Raw genomic sequence first — 18,584 nt, 5'->3', positions numbered from 1 at the left:
TTTTTCATATGATATATTAAAACTGGTATAGCTGTAGGACCCAATTGTGTTTGGGCCTTTGTTTTGTCTATGTTTGCACTTACGACCTTTTGACATGTTGCTCATCCTTTGAAATAAAGTTTTTTTTTATGGAAAACACCGAAAACACTGAAGTCACTTCTCACGCAGATTACGGAACTAAAACGGTTTTTAATACGCTTACGCAAATTTTCGAGTTTCCTTTTTTTCATATGCGGATTTTGAAGAAAAATCAGTTTTTACACGATATGTTTCTACTGTTTATTCTTTTTTGAAATCATTTGATAATATATCATATTATTAAATTTACAATTTCAAACTCTTGTATATTCATAAAATTTACAAAATAAACCATGCGCAACTAGTTCCAACAAGACACCTGTTATGCATTTTAAAACTTAGATGTAAAATGTGAAATAAGTCGTTACAAAAATTGAATTCGTTATAACTTTTGAAGATATCTTTTAATTGCAAATCTTATAATATAACCAATTAGAAGAAAACTATTTTTCTAAAAAGACTTATGCTATATCTAAATAATATAGAAGCCAGTTAGAGGGTTCAAAATACTTCGTCAAAGAGCGTACTATTATAGCATCTTTTACAAGTGACGAAGCGTTTGGAGATCTATTCCAAGTTTTAAAATACATACCCTAACGACTTGATTTATAGTTTGATGTAAAGCTAAACACTAAAATACACTGTAGGAAATTCGGATTGATAACTATGAAATCTGTGATGTGTCATCAAAATTAAAACCTTCAAGTGTATTACATGTTATCACTATAATGAAGTTCTCATCTAACATTTTATAAATATTTTTTTCTAATCTACCATTTTTCACAGGATGATTTCACGTACATCCTTATTATAGAATACTTCGTATAGTAGACTTGATCGAGTCAGCCATCCTTCCAATTTTGTTGGCCTGTTTAAGGCTCGATCGACATAAAAAATACTCCGTATCCCAGAATAGGGCAAGTGGTCTGTGGAAAGGTAACGAAATACGCTAAAAACAGGCGATATTGATAGCAAAGTCAGAATTGTCCATTGCACTAATGTGTTTTCTATAAGAAAGAAAGAAGTTTCATATAAAAACGCACAATCTACTGTAACTACCATTTCTAGTTATAAACTATAAACTTATGGGGAATATTTTAGTTACAAATGTACATTTAATGCTTTCGTCTTATCATAATTATAATATTATTTAGTTATTTTTACATATGCCTTAGCAACACGTCTAAGCAATCACACCTTTGGAGTGGCACCAAAAATTGAACCAGAAATTGTAAGAAGTTAGATTCAAATGTGTGGAACAGTTAATTAATTACATTCCGCATTGCCTGCAAGAGCAAAAAACTTGACAGCGGAAATACAATCCTCTGCTATTTTTGCTTGCGAGGCTCAGGGTTCTGACGAGCAACCAAATCAGTTACGATGTTATCCAGCTTGGTACTGAAAGCTTCGAACGAAAATCGTTGCTGGACGCGTTTGCGACCCATTTCGCCCATTCGGTCACAGTTTTTAGTCTCTCGGACGAGTTTAGCCATGCAACTGGCAAAGCTAACCGGTTGTGGATCGCACAGGAAACCGGTCTGGTCGTGGATGATTGTCTCCGTCGGACCTCCGCTGTTGGCCGCGATGACGGGTTTTCCGAGATACATACCTTCTAGCGGCACGATGCCAAAGTGTTCATTTTCCGGTGTATAAACCAGAGCTTGTGCACGTTGCAGCAGAAATAGTTTCTCGCGATCGTTTGGAGAACGTAGGAATTTGATTTTCGAACGAAGACCCATATCCTCGGCCAATTCCTCCAACTCGTCGAAATGTTCTACATTTTCAAGAACTCGCCCGTCATATCCACCAGCTACAATTAACATCAGGCGGTTCCACTCCTGAGAAGTAACCAAATCCTGAAGTTTTTGAAAAGCATACAATGCCAGATTAAGGTTCTTTTTTCGTTCGAATCGGTTGATCGAAAGAAAAACGAAATGATCGGCTGGAATTCCAGCAATTTTATCTTCTTCGGCAATTACGGTCTCGTCAAAGTATTTTGTGTTCAGTGACGGATACAATATATCTGGATCTACGGATAATCGTTTGAAGGTTTCCTTAAAAACGCGGCTGGTGAATTTGCTATTGACCAGAATCCCATCGGCTTGACCAGTAGTAACTTCCTCCAGATAGTTCAGTGGCATTCTATAGTATCTCTTGAGCAAACTTCCAGGTTTAGACAACAGCTGATCTGGATAGTGGCAGTAAAACAGTACTTTTGGTTTCGATTTGGCAAACCGAAAAATAGGAATACCCAGCGAAATTAAATCGCAGAACACAACATCAAACCTCTCCTGTTTGGACAGAAAGAAGCTGAAATATAACGCCGCATACACCATTCGAACGTAAGCAAAAACAGCATAGCATTTGCCAAAAATATCCCGCGGAATCCAATCGCCTACTGTCGTCACTTGCAGCTTTCCGTCGCGAGTTTCCTCGAAGCAGTGTTCCGGATCATGATGGTTGGTCAGAAAGCTGACCGAATGACCCTTACTTTGTAATGCCAGCGCAGCATCCACCACGAGCCTTTCTGCACCGCCAATGCCTAGGTCCGGATGAACGAATAAAACGCGAACCATGTCTGTTTGAAAATGGGAACGCTCAATCAGTAACTTTAATTTCTCGTGTTACACCTACTTTAATACCAAACTACTGTTTTATTTTCGAAATCAGAAGAATCAAACCGTACAGATAGAATGCTTTATATACGTACGCTGCAATGATGAAACGCTTGCCAGCAGAACATGCGAAATAATTACGGCTGTCATTTCTGACGTCTGCTAACAGCTGATTTCCCACATGGCAAATTTTAGGAAACTTGTGAGCGTGCTCCCAATTCTTACTGGATTACTATTTAAGCTCCCCTCGTATCCAGTCAGTCAACAGTTAATTCGCAATGGTTCTTGTTTACGTTTTTGGCAGCATTAAAAATAGCTTATTTTCTTGAAACCGAATAATGGAAGCGAAAGATGATGATTACTGGAACGACACCGCCAATAAGTCCTTTAACTTTGACGATGACGAGGTATGATCTAATCTTATCGCACTCAAAATTAACTCACTTCCGAAATACCTATAGGTAGCTGTTCTGGAAGTGCCAGGCTTGAATCGACGAAGCCTGTTCAGCGAGGACAATACGTCGGAGGTGAACTACCCAAGCACCCATAGTGAGCTTCCACTGCATTTGCTGATTTCTGAGCAAGATCTGGCGTCAGTACTAGCGGATCAATCACGCCATGAGTTACCGCTCCCCAAGGGCATTAGTGTAGAGGAGGAAATCAAGCTACTTAGGAAAAGACTGCAGCATTACAGCTACGCACCTTCCACGAAATCAACCATGGCGATGCTCATCCTGGCCAAACCGTGTTCGCTGGAAATGTTCCGATCCCTGCGAGAGAAGGAAGACTTAATTGATGCCGCTATTGCATCTGGTAACGGAAATGCTATTTTGAAGGTGGTGCTATTTCTAGAGAAAACTCTCAAGAAAAAGCTGTTCTACAGATTGCTGCAAATTCGCTCGGAGGCTGTCAGTCACTACATTAACTATATGGCTGTTCGATTGAGGGTTACCGAATGTACAGATTTGTTAGTGTAAGTACCTACTTATAAATATATGCTATATATACTAATGACCGATTATTATTTTTTAGATTTTTGGGCAGACATCACGAAGCGAGTGTAAATATATAATAATCAATTACATATTTTTTGTCATGACCCGATGAAAAAATTCTTAAATGTTGCTTGTTTTTTAGTTGCTCCAGTTCTCGATTTACGTTCGAAGTACAACCAACATCGAGTTCAAGCGCCAAAGGCTGAAAAAGATTAGTGCTGATTATTTCTCACAACCTGGTGCGAACAGCTTCTATGCTCAGCTGGTATCAAACTACATCAATCTTATAGGTAAGCTCGAAAAAATCTGATAAAACATAATTCATATTTAAATACACTTCACAGAGTTCCAAATAGCAAAACAGCATTCGACTAGTGTTGTGTCTGCTGGATCCATCTTGGATCGATCCGTTCTTGAGACCCTGTTCTATGTTTGTAACCATTACAAATGGGGCGACACATCGCTGCAGACTAACGAAAATCCTTTCAAGTTGGCGGAAAGCCACCAGGTGTCACAATCACAACTAGAGTGGATAGCTCTGAACGAACGAGCCCAGCGTCAGGCCTGGCTTGATTTTGAGCACATCTTCGAGAAAAAGGCGTGGCTCAATCTGAAGCAAAAGTCGTTCAATATACATATTCCATTGGACAAAACCATTCTGCGGCTGTTCGCTTTGCATGCACCGGAACCCGTACTGACTAATTTTCTTGCTAAGGTAGATGAACCCCTGCGCAGATTGACGTTGGCTCGAAAGGTTAACGCGAAGAAAGGAATCGTCGACGCGCTAGTTGCCTTGAAGGATCGTGGGGAGCTAGAGAACTATCGTGATACCTTGGAGGCTGGCACAGGTGAACGATATTACGCTGAGAACGCACTCAAAACATTGGTATATACCCATCGAAATATTTGGTTAGCACAGGCTAATATGTCCCTTCTTTTACAGAACAATAAGTGGAAAAGTGATGCAATCAAACTGATCAAATAAAATTTAAAAGCATTAAGTATTTGTTTATTATAATTATAAATTTTATTGACGAGAAAATAAAAATGCGAAGCATTAGCATGCATAGGTGTAGTATGAGCTTTTATGCCTATTTTTACTGCACAGTGAAGATCCTTTTCGTAATTACTTGTGATTAGAACAAACAACGTTTTTTTTATACTTAAGATGGTTAAAGTAGAAATAAATTCGACCTGTAGTAAAGATTGAACAACGCACAGGGCTGTCACTTTGACCGTTCCGTACGGTTAGACCTAGGTCTGTAGCGTTCAGAGATCGCGACAGCATCTATTAAGCTGTTAATTTGACGAACAATTGTCTCATTGCAAACCAACAACCCTTCGCTATCAGCAGAGTTTCCACCCATTGAAAGGGAATTCGGCCGGGTAGATTTTTTCAAAGACCTAGCCGATGCATGAATTGCAGCACACTTGGTCTTTCGTATAATTTCCGCAGCGTAGAATTGCGTTAAGCCTGATCCGGGCATAATGGTTACCAATGCGCCGGAGCTCTGGAAATAATTTTAGAACGTGCTGGTATGAAATACGTATAAGAAAGATTTATAAACATACAGCCTCAATCTCTGTAGCCAATTGGACAAGTCGAGCGATAGTTTCCACACCTGTCCAAGCTGTCTTCTCAAAGCCACTAGTAAGAATCGTGCTGTAACCCAACGAAACAAGGACCTTTAATGTTTCGGACATCTGCTCACGATTCGTGCAATCGAAGGCCCGATGGAAAGTCAACGGTTTGTTGACAGCCTGTGCTTCTGCTGCAATCCGCTGACAGTGTTCCCGATGAATCTCTCCGTTATCGGTCAGTGCTCCAAACACAAACCCATCGGCACCAGCTTCAGCGAGAAGTTTCATATCATATAGCATAATCTGCATTTCCGGTTCACTGTAGCAAAAATCACTACCTCGACGGCATCGTATCATTACGAATAATTTTGGTGACTCGTGACTGGGAGCTTCCCGAGCTATAAAATCACGTATCTGAACGAGAAGTCCAACGGACGGCGTAAGACCACCCTCACTTAGGGCAGCACAAAGTTCGAGCCGATCTGCTCCTCCACGTATCGCTGCCACAGCCGATTCGAAAGAATCAACACAAATTTCTAGCAAGGTCCTCGTCATTTCACTCTAATGGTGCCCAACATTAAATATTTCACAATTATCACGGTTCAAATATTACTTCGGTGTTGTCGTAAAATAAAACACCACGAAAAAGACGACTAGCGGCTATTCAACAGGTGTTGTAAATACACTGAGAGAATTTGGGCTTTATAATTGACATGTAAATGTATCTAAAAGAATTCGTATACCTACACATTTTTTCGGATGTTCCTGATTTACCATAATGCTATAAAAAAGACACAAGGATTTTTGTAAAAGGCAAAAAACCAAGAGCGTCATTTCTAAAAAAAAAAAAAAAAAAAAAAAACAGGATGCATGTTTTATCAAATAAGTACAAAGCAAAGCCCTGATTCTACATTCCGTCTCGGAGTTCGACCAATTGATTTGACACAGACTTCGCAGCTAACCGTTAGTAGTTTACAGAACAATTGCGGGGCTAGCGCTACCAAGGGCTCGTGTGGCTTTCAAACTCAATACATTTTCATCTACCACTTATTGATTCTTACTTACCTTACCAGTCAGTTCCAGGCCGAAGTGTCTCTTGCTGTTCGAAGAAGTCGTCTCCATTCAATTCGGTCCATGACTGCAGCTCGCCAGCCATGTCGTCTGCGGAGGCTCGCAGGTCGGCTTCCACTTGATCGAGCCACCTTGCTCGCTGCGCGCCCCGTCGCTTCCTTTCAGTCGGGTTGTCGTTCGACATGCCCAACTCACCGAAGCATGGGCCATGTTACGTTTCCGTAGAGGAATGCTAGTCTGATCAGTGTTGGTTGGTTTGCCCTAAACCAATTGAAATAGAGTAAACGTCTTCCCGAACCAAGCGCTAAAAACATGGTTTTAACATCCACTAGTGTTAATAACTCTCAAAAATATGGCGCTTGGTTCGGTCTGGTCGCACGCTGACCATTTGTCAGTTGACCTATTTTCAAATAAATCTTCTTTTCGATGAAAAACTGTCGTTTCTGAATGTGGACAGTTCGATCCAATATCGCTTTGCTAGGAATTTCATCTTACGATCCGCAGGATGATCAGATACGTCAATAGAAGATGTTTACATCCGTTGCATATTGTCACCTTAACTGGGCGCGTTTAGATCGAGTTGGCAAAAAGCTAAGGAAATAAGACATAGAGGATTTTCTCTATTTGCATTCAATTTTTTTTATACCTTTCTTGGTTAATATTAAAATTTATTTCCAGTTTAATTTTAACTTTCATGCTATACTCAAGTTGCATTCTACCATGTCTCAAAAATGCAATTCGTGCTTCGATTAATCACCGGAAAGTCGCCTTTCGTTTTACTTCAGGGACAAATAGAATGTAGATACCTAATTCGTTTATGTTTTACTTCTTCTGTATTTCTATAATGTGCTATACTTGTTTGTGTGATTATAGTTCAATTAGCGAAAAAGTGGAAGACTCCAAACTCTGCTCTACCTTAATATTTTTCGCTGAGACCTGAACACCTTGAACCATAGAAAGGTCTGCCGTTTTAGTTCTAGCTGTTGGTACTTTGCACGGGAGAGTTTACTGATTTGTGATTATTTTAGGGTTCACGAAGTTACACAGCGAATGTATAACTACAATGGTTTCAATTTTTGTAACATCCGTCGTTTGTTTTTAGAATTGTCAATGTTTAAAAGCATGCTATTATCACTGTTTCTGTTGATACAGCAATTGGTTGAATGATACAGGACCTATGTATGCGTGATACAATTTGGTGTAACAAATTTCTTTTTTGTTCAACTAATTTTCACGACAGAAAAAAAATTACTGCCACTTTTATCTTGTTTCGGTTTGCGGTGTATCAGTTTTTATTGGTTTTCATTTTTTTTTTGTATAAATTTTTGTTTTCGGTAGACCGTTTTATCTATTTTATTTTCTAGATTACTAGAGATGAGTTTGATGCTCTCCACTAGCGAATTTACCGCCTTTTCACGAGTAATTTCTTTTCGGCTCACGATTTGCTTCAAGTAGTAGCTTCTCTGTTTCCAGACTCAATGATTCACATGAAAGTTGTTGGTTGGTTGGTGTGTTTTGTATAGAATAAATATGTTGCATTTCGCTCACTATATAATGTATGCGTGTGTGTGGGTCTAAAGAATCTCCCTTCGTGTCTTCACGATATTCGTCATAAGTTTTGGATTGTTTGGGGCTCCATTTAATCCTCCTCTTCGGATTCAGTTTCTGTAAGATATGAAATCGAAACAAAGGTTGAGCAGCAATGTTATAAAATAAAAGAAGCCTTTGCCTTCGGCTAACGTTATCGTCACAAAGAAAATATACCATCGAAAATTTAAAAAAAGCATCTTGGTCCAAATTATAAGACATATTACACTTCCCAAACTTCTAGCTATTTAAATAGCAATGTATCGGCTTCTTTAACCAGCGATGATAATATATATCATCGGCTGTGAAACGAAATCGAATTTACTCTAGCATCCATTTACGACCAGACAAAAACAGACCTAATGTGGTTGGCTCAAAGTCCGGGGTTTACGTGATGCATTAACTCTAAATTATGTAACATTACCCACCTTCTTCAGCACTTTGCAACCATTCGATGAATTTTTTCATCTGCTCCAAGAAGTGCATCTTTCCCTTGTTTGAGTGTCCTTCCTTGTACCATTTAAGGATCGAATCCTCAGAGACAACCTCGGCTGAAGCGAAAAGACATATTAGCATGACATACAGCAATATGGTAGATGGTTGTAATACTTTTATAGAATAGAAGTACAATCTTCTGGAACGCCTTCATAAAGTTCATATTTTCGTAACAGAACTCTTGTACTTTGAGCAGCAGAGCCATTTCCGATCGATTCGAGGTGGTGAACGCTTCGAATAGTTGCGTGTAAGTACGCAGATGCTTCAACGCTTGTTCAGCCACTAATTCTTCCTTCTTGTTCCATTCAGCCAGTGACATAATGGTGTTCCAGATCTGAGAGCAAACAAATGATAAATAAGGTTGGTTCCGTTTTGGTATGGCTGATAACTTGATGTAGAGTTCCGTGAGACACGCAGTTGTTTGGGTAACAAGCAACATTGTCTCGGTATCCCGACTATGATTTGGCAACCATTTGAACCATTCTGAAGAAAGTGCATCTTCCAAATGGATTTGTCCAGATGCCATTAAATTTCAAAGCCGTGTGTTAAGGTGAAGAAGATACTTACGAGACCGATAAGTTCATGTTCAGGAATGTTTGATCTGACCGACATCTCCTTAAGGTCGGCTATAATATCTTTTGCTGACTTGCCATCATTAATATCATCGCTCAGCAACTGAAAGTAAATGAGGAAATGAAAATTAGTTTACATAACTTGGTTACGTATTAGGGATAGTAGTACATATTTGATTGGAGGAAGCGTTTGTCCTAGATCTTGATGCATTCGACATCGAGCGAAAGGATGTCGAATTCAGTATGACTTAGGCTTACTTTACCAGAATTAGCAAAAGCACACACATTATTGAGTAATCAGTGTGCTAACCAAAATTCTGGAACTAATTTATCGAAAGTTACATGTTATCTAAGAGTCGTAAAAACAACATAAATGCTGTACCAAACCTTAGGCTAGTGAATGCTCCATTACTTTACATATTGGCAAAGAGGATCACTCACTGAAACAGGTTTGACCGGCTTCACTGTAGCACATGTTTCCGCACCAGTCGATTCACGCAGGAAAATTACGACTAGTTCTACTAATAATGTGCCATCAGATAATTACATTTATTTTTTCTTCTGAAAATTTCATTTTTTTTTCAGCCATTTAGTGTGTCTGCTTCAATAAAATACTCTGCAATAAGAATCGAAACCCTGGCTGCAGTATATATTTCAGAATCAGTTTACTCTTGGCCGTCGGACTGAACAACGCACAAGTGAAGATGCATTTGCTCTGCTTAATAGACGGCCTTTACCTGTAATTTCAACCATATCTGAAGAAACTTACTGTGTACTGCCTTCTGTTAAAAAGATTTTTTATTTGTTTGCTAACTTTTTCATTGATGTGATCTTCATTATACATTCAAAAATCAGGTAACCCTAAAAATGTTTGCCACACCAGAACAAAGGTTTTCTCAAAACAAAATTATCTAACTTCGTCCCGGAGACGCCGACGTCATGGCGCGATTTTTCGAAAAACAATCGAACAAAAACACACGAGTTTAGAGTAGAAAAATGAAGGAAATAACACGATAAACAAACGAAAATTTGTAAATCGCACGCCTTGACGAGCGCAGTTGTCGCTTGTGTCGAATGTATTTTTAGCTCTTGAACAAAAAACGTATGGTGTACATTTCTGATACGAAGAAACCCGTTGCGTCTCCCATGATAGAAGTCAAAACTTGACAAAAATACAATCTGTTAATATTGCACTCATGCGACACCCACCGAAGGACTGAAACACACTTTCGGTTGGCTCTAATTAGGTGCGTCTTTTTTTTTTTTTTTTTTTTTTTTTGGTTGGAATAATCACCAGTGAAATAAAACGGTTTCGATAGAATTTCTCACCTGTGTCAGTTCTCGCTTTGCTTCTTGGCTCGCCTGAGCCATATGAAGTTTGAAGATATCCGCTAAGTCCTTTTCGATGAACACGGTCTTCAAATATTCCTCGCTACGCTTGTTAATCGGCAAGAAATCTAGCAAACGATTATCAAGACCTCCCTTGCGCAGGACTGCTACCAGCGGGGCCGTGCCTTTTTCCTGCTTGAAGGTGACGAACACCTCGAGCAGAAACTCGAGTGCTAGACCATCCTTCGTCAGATGCTCGTTATTCAAGACGAGCAGCACGTGCGGTGGTATGGAATTGTTAGCTGTATAGAAAAGGTAACCGTTAATTGAGTTTCTTTAAAAGTTTTTAATACTGTTCCAATCATCATTGACATCATAATCTCATGTCTTCAAGTCAAGAAGAGAAAAGATGTAAGCAAAAAGACTGGACCCTTTAGTATGGGCACTTCTTGTTTTTTTTAACCTTCAATTTGTTGTGATTTTCAAATATCCAGGGATCCAGGTGCCTAATATAACCACAAAATAGTACTTACCAATCCATAGTGCCGTCATGCGCGCTAGCTTGAGCCTTTCGAGTGGAGTAAAACCTTTAATGAAGATTAGAACCTTCTTCATTTCCTCCTCAAACATTTTCTCGAGGTACTTGTATCGACGCATAAGCCGTGTAAAGATCTGTTATAAAACAAAAATGGTTCATTATTAGTACATTTTTGTGAATTACGAATGTTCGTTATGTCGGAATGCTAGAAAGATACAATTCCAATGCCAATTATGGAGGAAATTGAATTCAAGCAAAGATATTCCGTTTTGTTGTAGCACATTTGTCCACACCAGATAAATTGGATGGCTACATTAACTGGCTCTAGCAAAATATGTGCAAAAATTCTCTTAAGTTTTAAACATTGAGTTAGCTCTTCTTACCTGCTCATGGTTACGCATCGATTCCATGTCTTCCGGTGCTGCGAATAGACAGCAATCGGTACGTGGTTTCTCGCCATCTTGCGAGATAGATCCACCGGGTACTGTAATAAGTTGATAAAGTTAAAAATTTTCACAAATTGAAAACATATCCATACATACCAAGTAATCCACCAGCAATCAAAATATCGAATAATACTTCTCCGTAGCGACGATAATCAAGCTTGTTACCGGCACTGTCTAAAAACTTGGAAATTTGCTCTAGATCTTCAGCTGCTTCAAGACCTGCAATGACCGCGTCACGGAATCCCGTGGGGTCATTCTTCTCTCTTTCATCTGTAATACAGACAAAGAAAATTTGTTAGAAGGGCAATTTAAATTTGTACAGCAACAGTTTGCTCTAGACGATTGGTTGCGTAATATGATTGCGAAGAAAACACGCTTCTACTGCGTCATTTCCAATCATCTTGTGAGTGTGCTATGTCCCTCGACACAAACAAAAACAGAAAGAAAAAAAAAAAACTTCGAAAGCATAAAACCTAATAAACTACACTGACGCTGTTATGATTCTTCTGAATGCTGCGCACAAATTCGAGCGAGTGAACAGTAGATAGTAGAAGCAAGTGATCAAGTATGTTTTGATGCCACCTTTCTATACTGCAGTTAGGCATTCCTGTTACATAAATGTTAGACATACATAACACATCATTACTCATTTTCTCTGTTCATCCTCAATGACGTACGTTAAGCATGGTAACAGGATTTATTGTATTTTCACCAGTCAATAATGATTGCGATAGCTGAAAGCTGCATCTTTCGCACAATTTGTTTCTTTGTTGGATGGTGTGGTGTTCAGGAATCTTGCACCATATAAAATTAATGATTGATTTACTGTCACAGTGACTATACCTTGTAATTCGATCATGTGTCGAACTACTGATAAGTTAATACAATGACAATTGACCTTCAGCTGAATAATTGTCACACATACGAATAATTGACACATTTTTTTCTGAAGCAATAATTAAACTGATACCTATACCTATCATCCAGGTTGTTTCTGTTTTTTCTTGACCTACCAAATCGGAGTTCCGGTTTCAACCTACTCATAGCCTAGCTGAGAAATTTACTATTTCTATTCATCTCGCACTTTTTGATCAAATTTGCCGAATGCAAGTTTTTTTTAAATAATTTGGTTTGAAGAAAAGCTAGCTTTTTAAAATTGTAACATTGAATCATAGAGTTAGAACTGATTCTTACATTTATACTTTTAAAATTAAGTGTTTTTTTTACTTTTTTCTGATAAAAGTTTCAACGTACTTAGATTTGAGGGGTAAAACAAAAAATAAATGATAAATGCATCTACTAGAAGGACTCATTTTTCTGAGATTTCTAAATATACACTTGGTAATCTTATATATTTTTTCTAGATTTCTTTTTTGCTTTCGTCAAAGTTTTATTTAATTCCAATCTATCGGAAAACTGTACTTCTAACAACCCAGTTGCGTGAATTATGTTGTACGTTTCTCTTTAAGCCCATCTCGCTAGAAAAGGTAACGGAAAAAGCGGGTGGAGAATTGATTTACTGTAAGCACTGTGAAAAGACGCAATGTCCCTGGGAGCTGAAGGTCACTACGGCAGACTGGAAGTGCTCGATTTCAGATGGTGACGCTAGGATTGCTCGAGGTACGCTATAAATGTTCGATTGTTCATACTGTGAGATTATCGGTTCGTGTTCTTCTGTTCACATGAAACCAGTTTTTTATACAAAGTTCAAAAACTGGCAGTGTGAGAAGATGAGTCTTAATATCAGCATTGTGAAAACGATATCTTTTGTGGTTTTTCGAAAGATACGGTAGAAAATGCTGTTCTAACTTCTAAACCGAACATGTAGGCACTGTATCAACAGGGAACTTTGTAACTCTAAAAACTTTCCACCTGCTAACACATGCTTGAATATTAGTTTTTAGGGTGTTTTTTTTTGTTTTTATTTTAGAATACACTAATGTCGCTTTTTACGCGGGGATACGTTCCGCGTAAAAAAACGCATGAATTCCGGAATCCGCGTAAATTAAACCGCGTAAATTCCGGAATCCGCGTAAAAAAAAAAGCGTAAATTCCGAAATCCGCGTAAAAAACCAGCGTTAATTCTGCATTCCGAGTGAAGGGAAACCGAAATCCGCGCAAAAAAAATACCGCGTAAATTCTGGAATCCGCGTAAAAAAAAACCCGCGTAAAAAGCGACCTTAGTGTATTGTATTTCAATGTTTTTTTTTTTTTGTAAGCTAACACCCTCATAATTTCAGTTTTTTCAGACGTTTAAATTTGTTTTAATTGCTGCGTCCTGATAATTCTTTGATTGCCATTCTACTTAAGTAATCATTTTTGTATCACATAAATGAATTTTTGCTTATTACTATAAATTATGCTTTCAATAAAGTTTTATTTAACTACTACAATCCATTGGTAAACTTGACTTCTAACAATCCAGGCCCGCGTACCATGTTGTTCGTTTCTCTTTAAGCCCAACTCGCTAGAAAAGGTAACGAAAAAGGCGGGTGGAGAATTGATTTACTGTAAGCACTGTAAATAGACGTAATGTCCCTGGGTAGTTGGAGGCCACTACGGCAGACTGGAAGTGCTATTCGATTTCAGATGGTGACGTTAGGATTGTTCGAGGTACCTACATACGCTATAAATGTTCGTTTGCTCATACTGTGAGATTATCGGTTCGTGTTCTTCTGTTCACATGAAGCCAGTTTTTTTTAAATTCAAAAACTGGCAATGTGAGAAGATGAATTTTATTATCAGCATTGTGAAAACGATATCTCTCGTGGTGATTCGAAAAAGACACGGTAGAAAATGCTGTTTTAAACCGTATATAGGCACTGTATCAACAGGGAACATTTACAATCGTTTACGATGAATTGTTTTAGCATGTAGTGATAAAAATAATCTAAATTTCCAATACGGATGTGGAAACGGTCATTTATTGTTCATGAAGTTTTTCACGTTTTTTTACCATAATTTTCAGTATTGCCGCAGATTGATGCGCACGGCACACTAGTCGTTATGGTCCAACCGCTGTTCAAATTTAAATAACTGAGTTTGAAATCACGTTCGTTTCGTCAATACATATTAAAATATCGATTTAAACTATAACACTCCGAAAAGAGCTGTAAAGTCACGCTAGTTTTTGTTGAATTTTATTAACCTTACTAATAAGCAACTATCAAAGAACGTTACTTACCCCTTTTCCTGGTCTTGATGCGTTGACCTGATAGTACTGGTCTTTCGGCTTTCTGACTCATACAACAAATTACTGCACCGTCAATGAGAAAATAAAAGAAAACAATACAACATGCATTATTACTGCGAATATTGAAAATAATTTATTTCCAAAAAATATACTTTTAATGCAAAATAAATTAATGTCATGATTGAATGAAAAAAAAAATCTGTTTCGTCAGCTCTTTTTTTTCTAATAAACTACGGTTGCAAGGAAAATCCCTTACTTAGAGAAGCTATAATTCAGCGTAAGAATAAATATTCTATATCCGGTAATACTATTTATGACGTTGTAGCGAGGCTGCGTGTTAAAGCGAGCACGGGTTGTACGCTCGAATAACATAGCTAAGCACACGCTTGATTGGTTTGCTCTGACAGTTTTCCGATATTAAACGGTATTTTCCACGCAAGGAACTGATAACGATTGTTCAATCCGTGGACCACTACTGTCCATTACACATAGCTTTCCGGATTAGTTATCAAAGGAAACATTTTTATTCTTAGCTTAAAATGCTTCTCGGACTACGCCTTACATTTCTTTTAGTGAAACAACGGTACAAAGGATTGGAAACTAAGAGGGCAACAAAGTCATTCCTCAATTTTACCTTAGCTATGGTATACATATAGCTAATCATAACAGACTGCGGATTATCATGAACAAGATAATCATAGCACTGCTTATAATTGTTCAATTGTTTGAAAGTACCCAATACAATCGATATATTATCCGATTTTTTTCCACAAAGGGTAGTTTTTCGCGATCAATAACAAATTTAAAAAAATAATGTTCTGTCATATTGATTTATTCGTTAAAGAAAATACTAATCAATATTCGATAGAGTTCATGAACTCACTAATCAAAAAAGTCCACGTGTACGTTTCACTGACACATATCTAAACACCAAAAATCATTTGTTACTCTTTACTGACTTTTTTAAATGTTACAATTTGAGACCAACAAAGTAACTCATAGCACTTGAAGTTCGATACAAAGCATACGAGACAAGGCAAGCTCAATAAAATGGTGACTAATAGTAAGAGCGAGACTTATGTGCCTCCATTACTTATTACCATGTGGGGTGTTTTCGGTATTTTCCAAGTGACCGTAGCTAGATAATATATTTCAAAAGAACTGACGAAACCCATTGACAACTTAAAGAGAAATTAGGATATAAAACAAAAGCTTACTTAGAAACTGGTTTTCCTCGAAATGCACGGGTCCAAATTCAAATAGTTTTTCTTTAAAATCAGTTGTCTTTTCCGGTCCCGGGAGGAAAAAAATAAATTAAACTCAAAAACTAAAATATCACAATTTCGGGTTGCACTAAAACATAAAGAAAAAGAAACAAAACTACAATTTTGTTTATTAACGAAAACTATGACGTGAAATAATCGCGGACACGTCGAAAGATACCAAAACGTGGATATTTCCGCGCTCGTACCGTTTACCGTCGTCTGACCACTTTCGTTTGATTAATGAGGGCTAAAGGGAGCTCGGCTCGAAACTTTGATCGTATAGGATTTCGCGCGATGGAGTTTCTCTGCAGAGAAAAGCGCACACACCAACACTTTTAAATGTATTAGGAGCGTGAAATATCCTGAACCGGTTCACGTATACTTTGGCTATCCTAACCACACGATGATGGATCAACTGTTACAGTAGTGAATCATTAGGTACCGTTAATTACAAACTCGATCCGACTAGACGACTTTTTCATGTGTGCGTTCATTCTGAAATGCGTTTCCCGAACTCTAGATGATTGAAACTACTTTGGCACGCAAATATCGTACTATTCAAGGTCTAGTAATTCATTTCCTTGTCCGTTTTGTGGCCTATCAATGCACAAAGAACTAATTTTTATACTTTATTTCTTATGCTTAATGTGAATGGAAAATTTGCAATTCCCTTCAGGTGGGGAACTGCCATTTTGCTTCACTGAATAATTAAAACGTATTTGTAAAATCGATAAACGACCTAGTGAAATATACGCATTTTGATCACGAATGAAATGAAACTAAATTTAAGACAAAGCACCGTCGCAACGAAAAGAAAAATGGCTTCCGGAGGTCACGATTTTACTTACAGATTTTTTTCTAGGCTAACTCGCGGAGAGCAATGAGACAGAAGTAGTGAAAAACAGGGAGAATTCACACGACACACAACCGAATGCTTCACACCACACGCGCTGATTAACGAAAGTCGAAAACTCCGTGCTCTGGCTGGCAGATCAACGCGGAAAGCGGAATTGGTTTCATACGGTGGTGTGGGTGCGATATTCACGTAGGTATACGATACATGAAGGTGTGTAAGTAAAATAAATGTATACAGATACGAATCGGTTCGAACCCTAAACTAACACTTATATCATGAGCGGAAGTTGCAGGGTTGAACATTCAATAGGAAAGTTAGGCTATTTTCTTGAAAAAAATCTCATCTAAAAATTTGACTGGATAAACATATGAAAAACACCCACGGTTACCGCTGAGTCATAAAGGATAAGTGAATTTAAATTTTTTTTTAACTACTTACAACTCAATTAAGTCATAAATCTAAACAGTTTTATTATTTTATTAAACTTTCCAATCCGTACGGTACGTCACATCTATCCAGCTTTTTACGAGCGGTAATGGCGGATAGTCCACGCAGCCCATTTTGACGTAGCAAAATTTATATTTTTTTCTCCCATTACTGCGATTGAAAATTACCCGACCTACAGAAAACGTCAAAATGGGCTGCGTGCACTGTCCTTCATCACCGCTCGTGAAAAGCAGGATATAATCAAAAACATCATATCAAGAAGACTGGCATCTCTGGATCGACCCCATATAAATGACAAGCGTCAAATCAAACAGCGCACTCCTTCTATTGAAGGTGGAAGTTTGCTATGAAAGTGCTGGTAATTACATCGCTGCGAAGACAGAGTGTGCGTATGTGGTGGTCCTGTCTGTGCGTTCGGCTTGCGCTCGCATCGCCAGCACACACACTAGCATACGTCAGTTCCACTTTTACTCTACAGACTGCACTGCCAAAACTGTCGCTCAATCTCAGGCAGAGTTCCCAGTCTTCTTGATATGATGTTTTTGATATAATTTTATATCCAGCTCTTTACGCGCCATAATGGCGGACGCTATAATGGAAAATTCGTAATATGTTACCTACCCTTTTGACAACTCTGCTTACGTCAGTTTGATCGCAGACAGACGTCCAAGCTGAGTTCCAAACTTGTGTAAAGTTTTTTGTAGTAGCAATCCGTAACCAGATAGCGCTACCAGTACCGCCAGCCTCGTACACCAGCGAAAAAAATGTATTGTAGCGATATGGTCACCAGGCGGCGCTAGTGTACAAGTGATTTATAACGCAATTTACTTTGAAAATTCACACGGAAATTTTGATCAATGTTGTTCTTGCTTGGACGTAGTCAGCCTATACACCAGAGAGACGCCGAGACACTCACCGTTAAGGCAACTGTCAACATCAAAACGGGCGAGTTGTATCATTTTGCATTGCCGTTATCCGTTTTGATGTTGACTGTTGCCTTAACGGTGAGTGTCTTGTCATTTCTCTAATGTATAGGTTCGCTACTTGGACGTCTGTCTGTGGTTTGACTCTTCATGTATTTCGCAAGGAAAACAATAAATCTGGCAACATTAATTACCAAAACTGCAGAAATCACGAATCTGACGCAAGCAGAGAGGTTCACAAATTACGAACGCGCATTATAGCACCCGCCATTATGGTGCGTAAAAAGCTGGATATCATCTGAATAAGCCGTGTTTCCTGAGCAAAACGTGATTTTCAAATGAAAAATAAAAAGCTGCTTCAAATGTCTTAAATGATGCTTGTGTACTGTTATACAAGGCATTTCGTGCAGTTTTTGAAGTAGAATACTTCTCTCAGGAAGTTCGGCTACATAGGGATGTGAAATGAAAATCTAAAACCGAAAAAAGTGAAAAATATGTCCAATTTCAAATGCTAATAAATCGGTTAGTATTCGATGGATTTCCTTCGTTCTTGCAGCAATAGATTGGAAAATCTTCTAAGATTCTTCCCAAAA

The 18,584-nt window shown here is 38.3% G+C and overlaps 4 protein-coding genes across 8 annotated transcripts; 1 reads left to right on the top strand and 3 right to left on the bottom strand.

The window, feature by feature from the left end:
- Window positions 1–759: 759 nt before the first annotated feature.
- On the bottom strand, window positions 760–2,845 carry LOC129731272 (alpha-1,3/1,6-mannosyltransferase ALG2). 2 transcript variants are annotated; one of them, XM_055691132.1, is made up of 2 exons: window positions 2,721–2,845; window positions 760–2,656 (listed from the first exon to the last, which is right to left on the bottom strand). In XM_055691132.1, exon 2 carries the CDS (start codon window positions 2,652–2,654, stop codon window positions 1,407–1,409), a length of 1,248 nt encoding a protein of 415 aa, XP_055547107.1. In that variant the 5' UTR covers window positions 2,655–2,656; window positions 2,721–2,845; the 3' UTR covers window positions 760–1,406. The 2 variants fall into 2 exon arrangements, with proteins under 2 accessions (XP_055547107.1, XP_055547108.1); XM_055691133.1 differs by having other exon boundaries at window positions 2,713–2,832.
- A 90-nt stretch (window positions 2,846–2,935) lies between these two features.
- LOC129731271 (vacuolar protein sorting-associated protein 16B) lies at window positions 2,936–4,769 on the top strand. The gene is made up of 6 exons (XM_055691130.1): window positions 2,936–3,100; window positions 3,155–3,666; window positions 3,726–3,753; window positions 3,831–3,978; window positions 4,033–4,574; window positions 4,632–4,769. Exons 1-6 carry the CDS (start codon window positions 3,032–3,034, stop codon window positions 4,671–4,673), a joined length of 1,341 nt encoding a protein of 446 aa, XP_055547105.1. The 5' UTR covers window positions 2,936–3,031; the 3' UTR covers window positions 4,674–4,769.
- On the bottom strand, window positions 4,676–5,954 carry LOC129731273 (copper homeostasis protein cutC homolog). Its single transcript, XM_055691134.1, has 2 exons — window positions 5,261–5,954; window positions 4,676–5,199 (listed from the first exon to the last, which is right to left on the bottom strand). The coding sequence occupies exons 1-2, from the start codon at window positions 5,822–5,824 to the stop codon at window positions 4,915–4,917; spliced, it is 849 nt and encodes a 282-aa protein (XP_055547109.1). The 5' UTR covers window positions 5,825–5,954; the 3' UTR covers window positions 4,676–4,914.
- A 1,033-nt stretch (window positions 5,955–6,987) lies between these two features.
- LOC129732908 (protein krasavietz) lies at window positions 6,988–16,774 on the bottom strand. 4 transcript variants are annotated; one of them, XM_055694323.1, is made up of 11 exons: window positions 16,614–16,774; window positions 15,718–15,853; window positions 14,492–14,563; window positions 11,404–11,577; window positions 11,245–11,345; window positions 10,857–10,995; window positions 10,324–10,625; window positions 8,990–9,097; window positions 8,537–8,756; window positions 8,356–8,478; window positions 6,988–8,005 (listed from the first exon to the last, which is right to left on the bottom strand). In XM_055694323.1, exons 3-11 carry the CDS (start codon window positions 14,550–14,552, stop codon window positions 7,980–7,982), a joined length of 1,254 nt encoding a protein of 417 aa, XP_055550298.1. In that variant the 5' UTR covers window positions 14,553–14,563; window positions 15,718–15,853; window positions 16,614–16,774; the 3' UTR covers window positions 6,988–7,979. The 4 variants fall into 4 exon arrangements, with proteins under 4 accessions (XP_055550298.1, XP_055550299.1, XP_055550301.1 ...); XM_055694324.1 differs by having other exon boundaries at window positions 15,718–15,784; window positions 16,614–16,771; XM_055694326.1 differs by having other exon boundaries at window positions 15,718–15,880; window positions 16,614–16,769.
- Between the last annotated feature and the right edge of the window lie 1,810 nt (window positions 16,775–18,584).

This window comes from Wyeomyia smithii, chromosome 3 (assembly GCF_029784165.1).
Source record: "Wyeomyia smithii strain HCP4-BCI-WySm-NY-G18 chromosome 3, ASM2978416v1, whole genome shotgun sequence".
NCBI lineage: Eukaryota > Metazoa > Arthropoda > Insecta > Diptera > Culicidae > Wyeomyia > Wyeomyia smithii.
The sequence above is the reverse complement of the archived record's forward strand: the minus strand, read 5'-3'. Positions and strand labels throughout refer to the sequence as shown.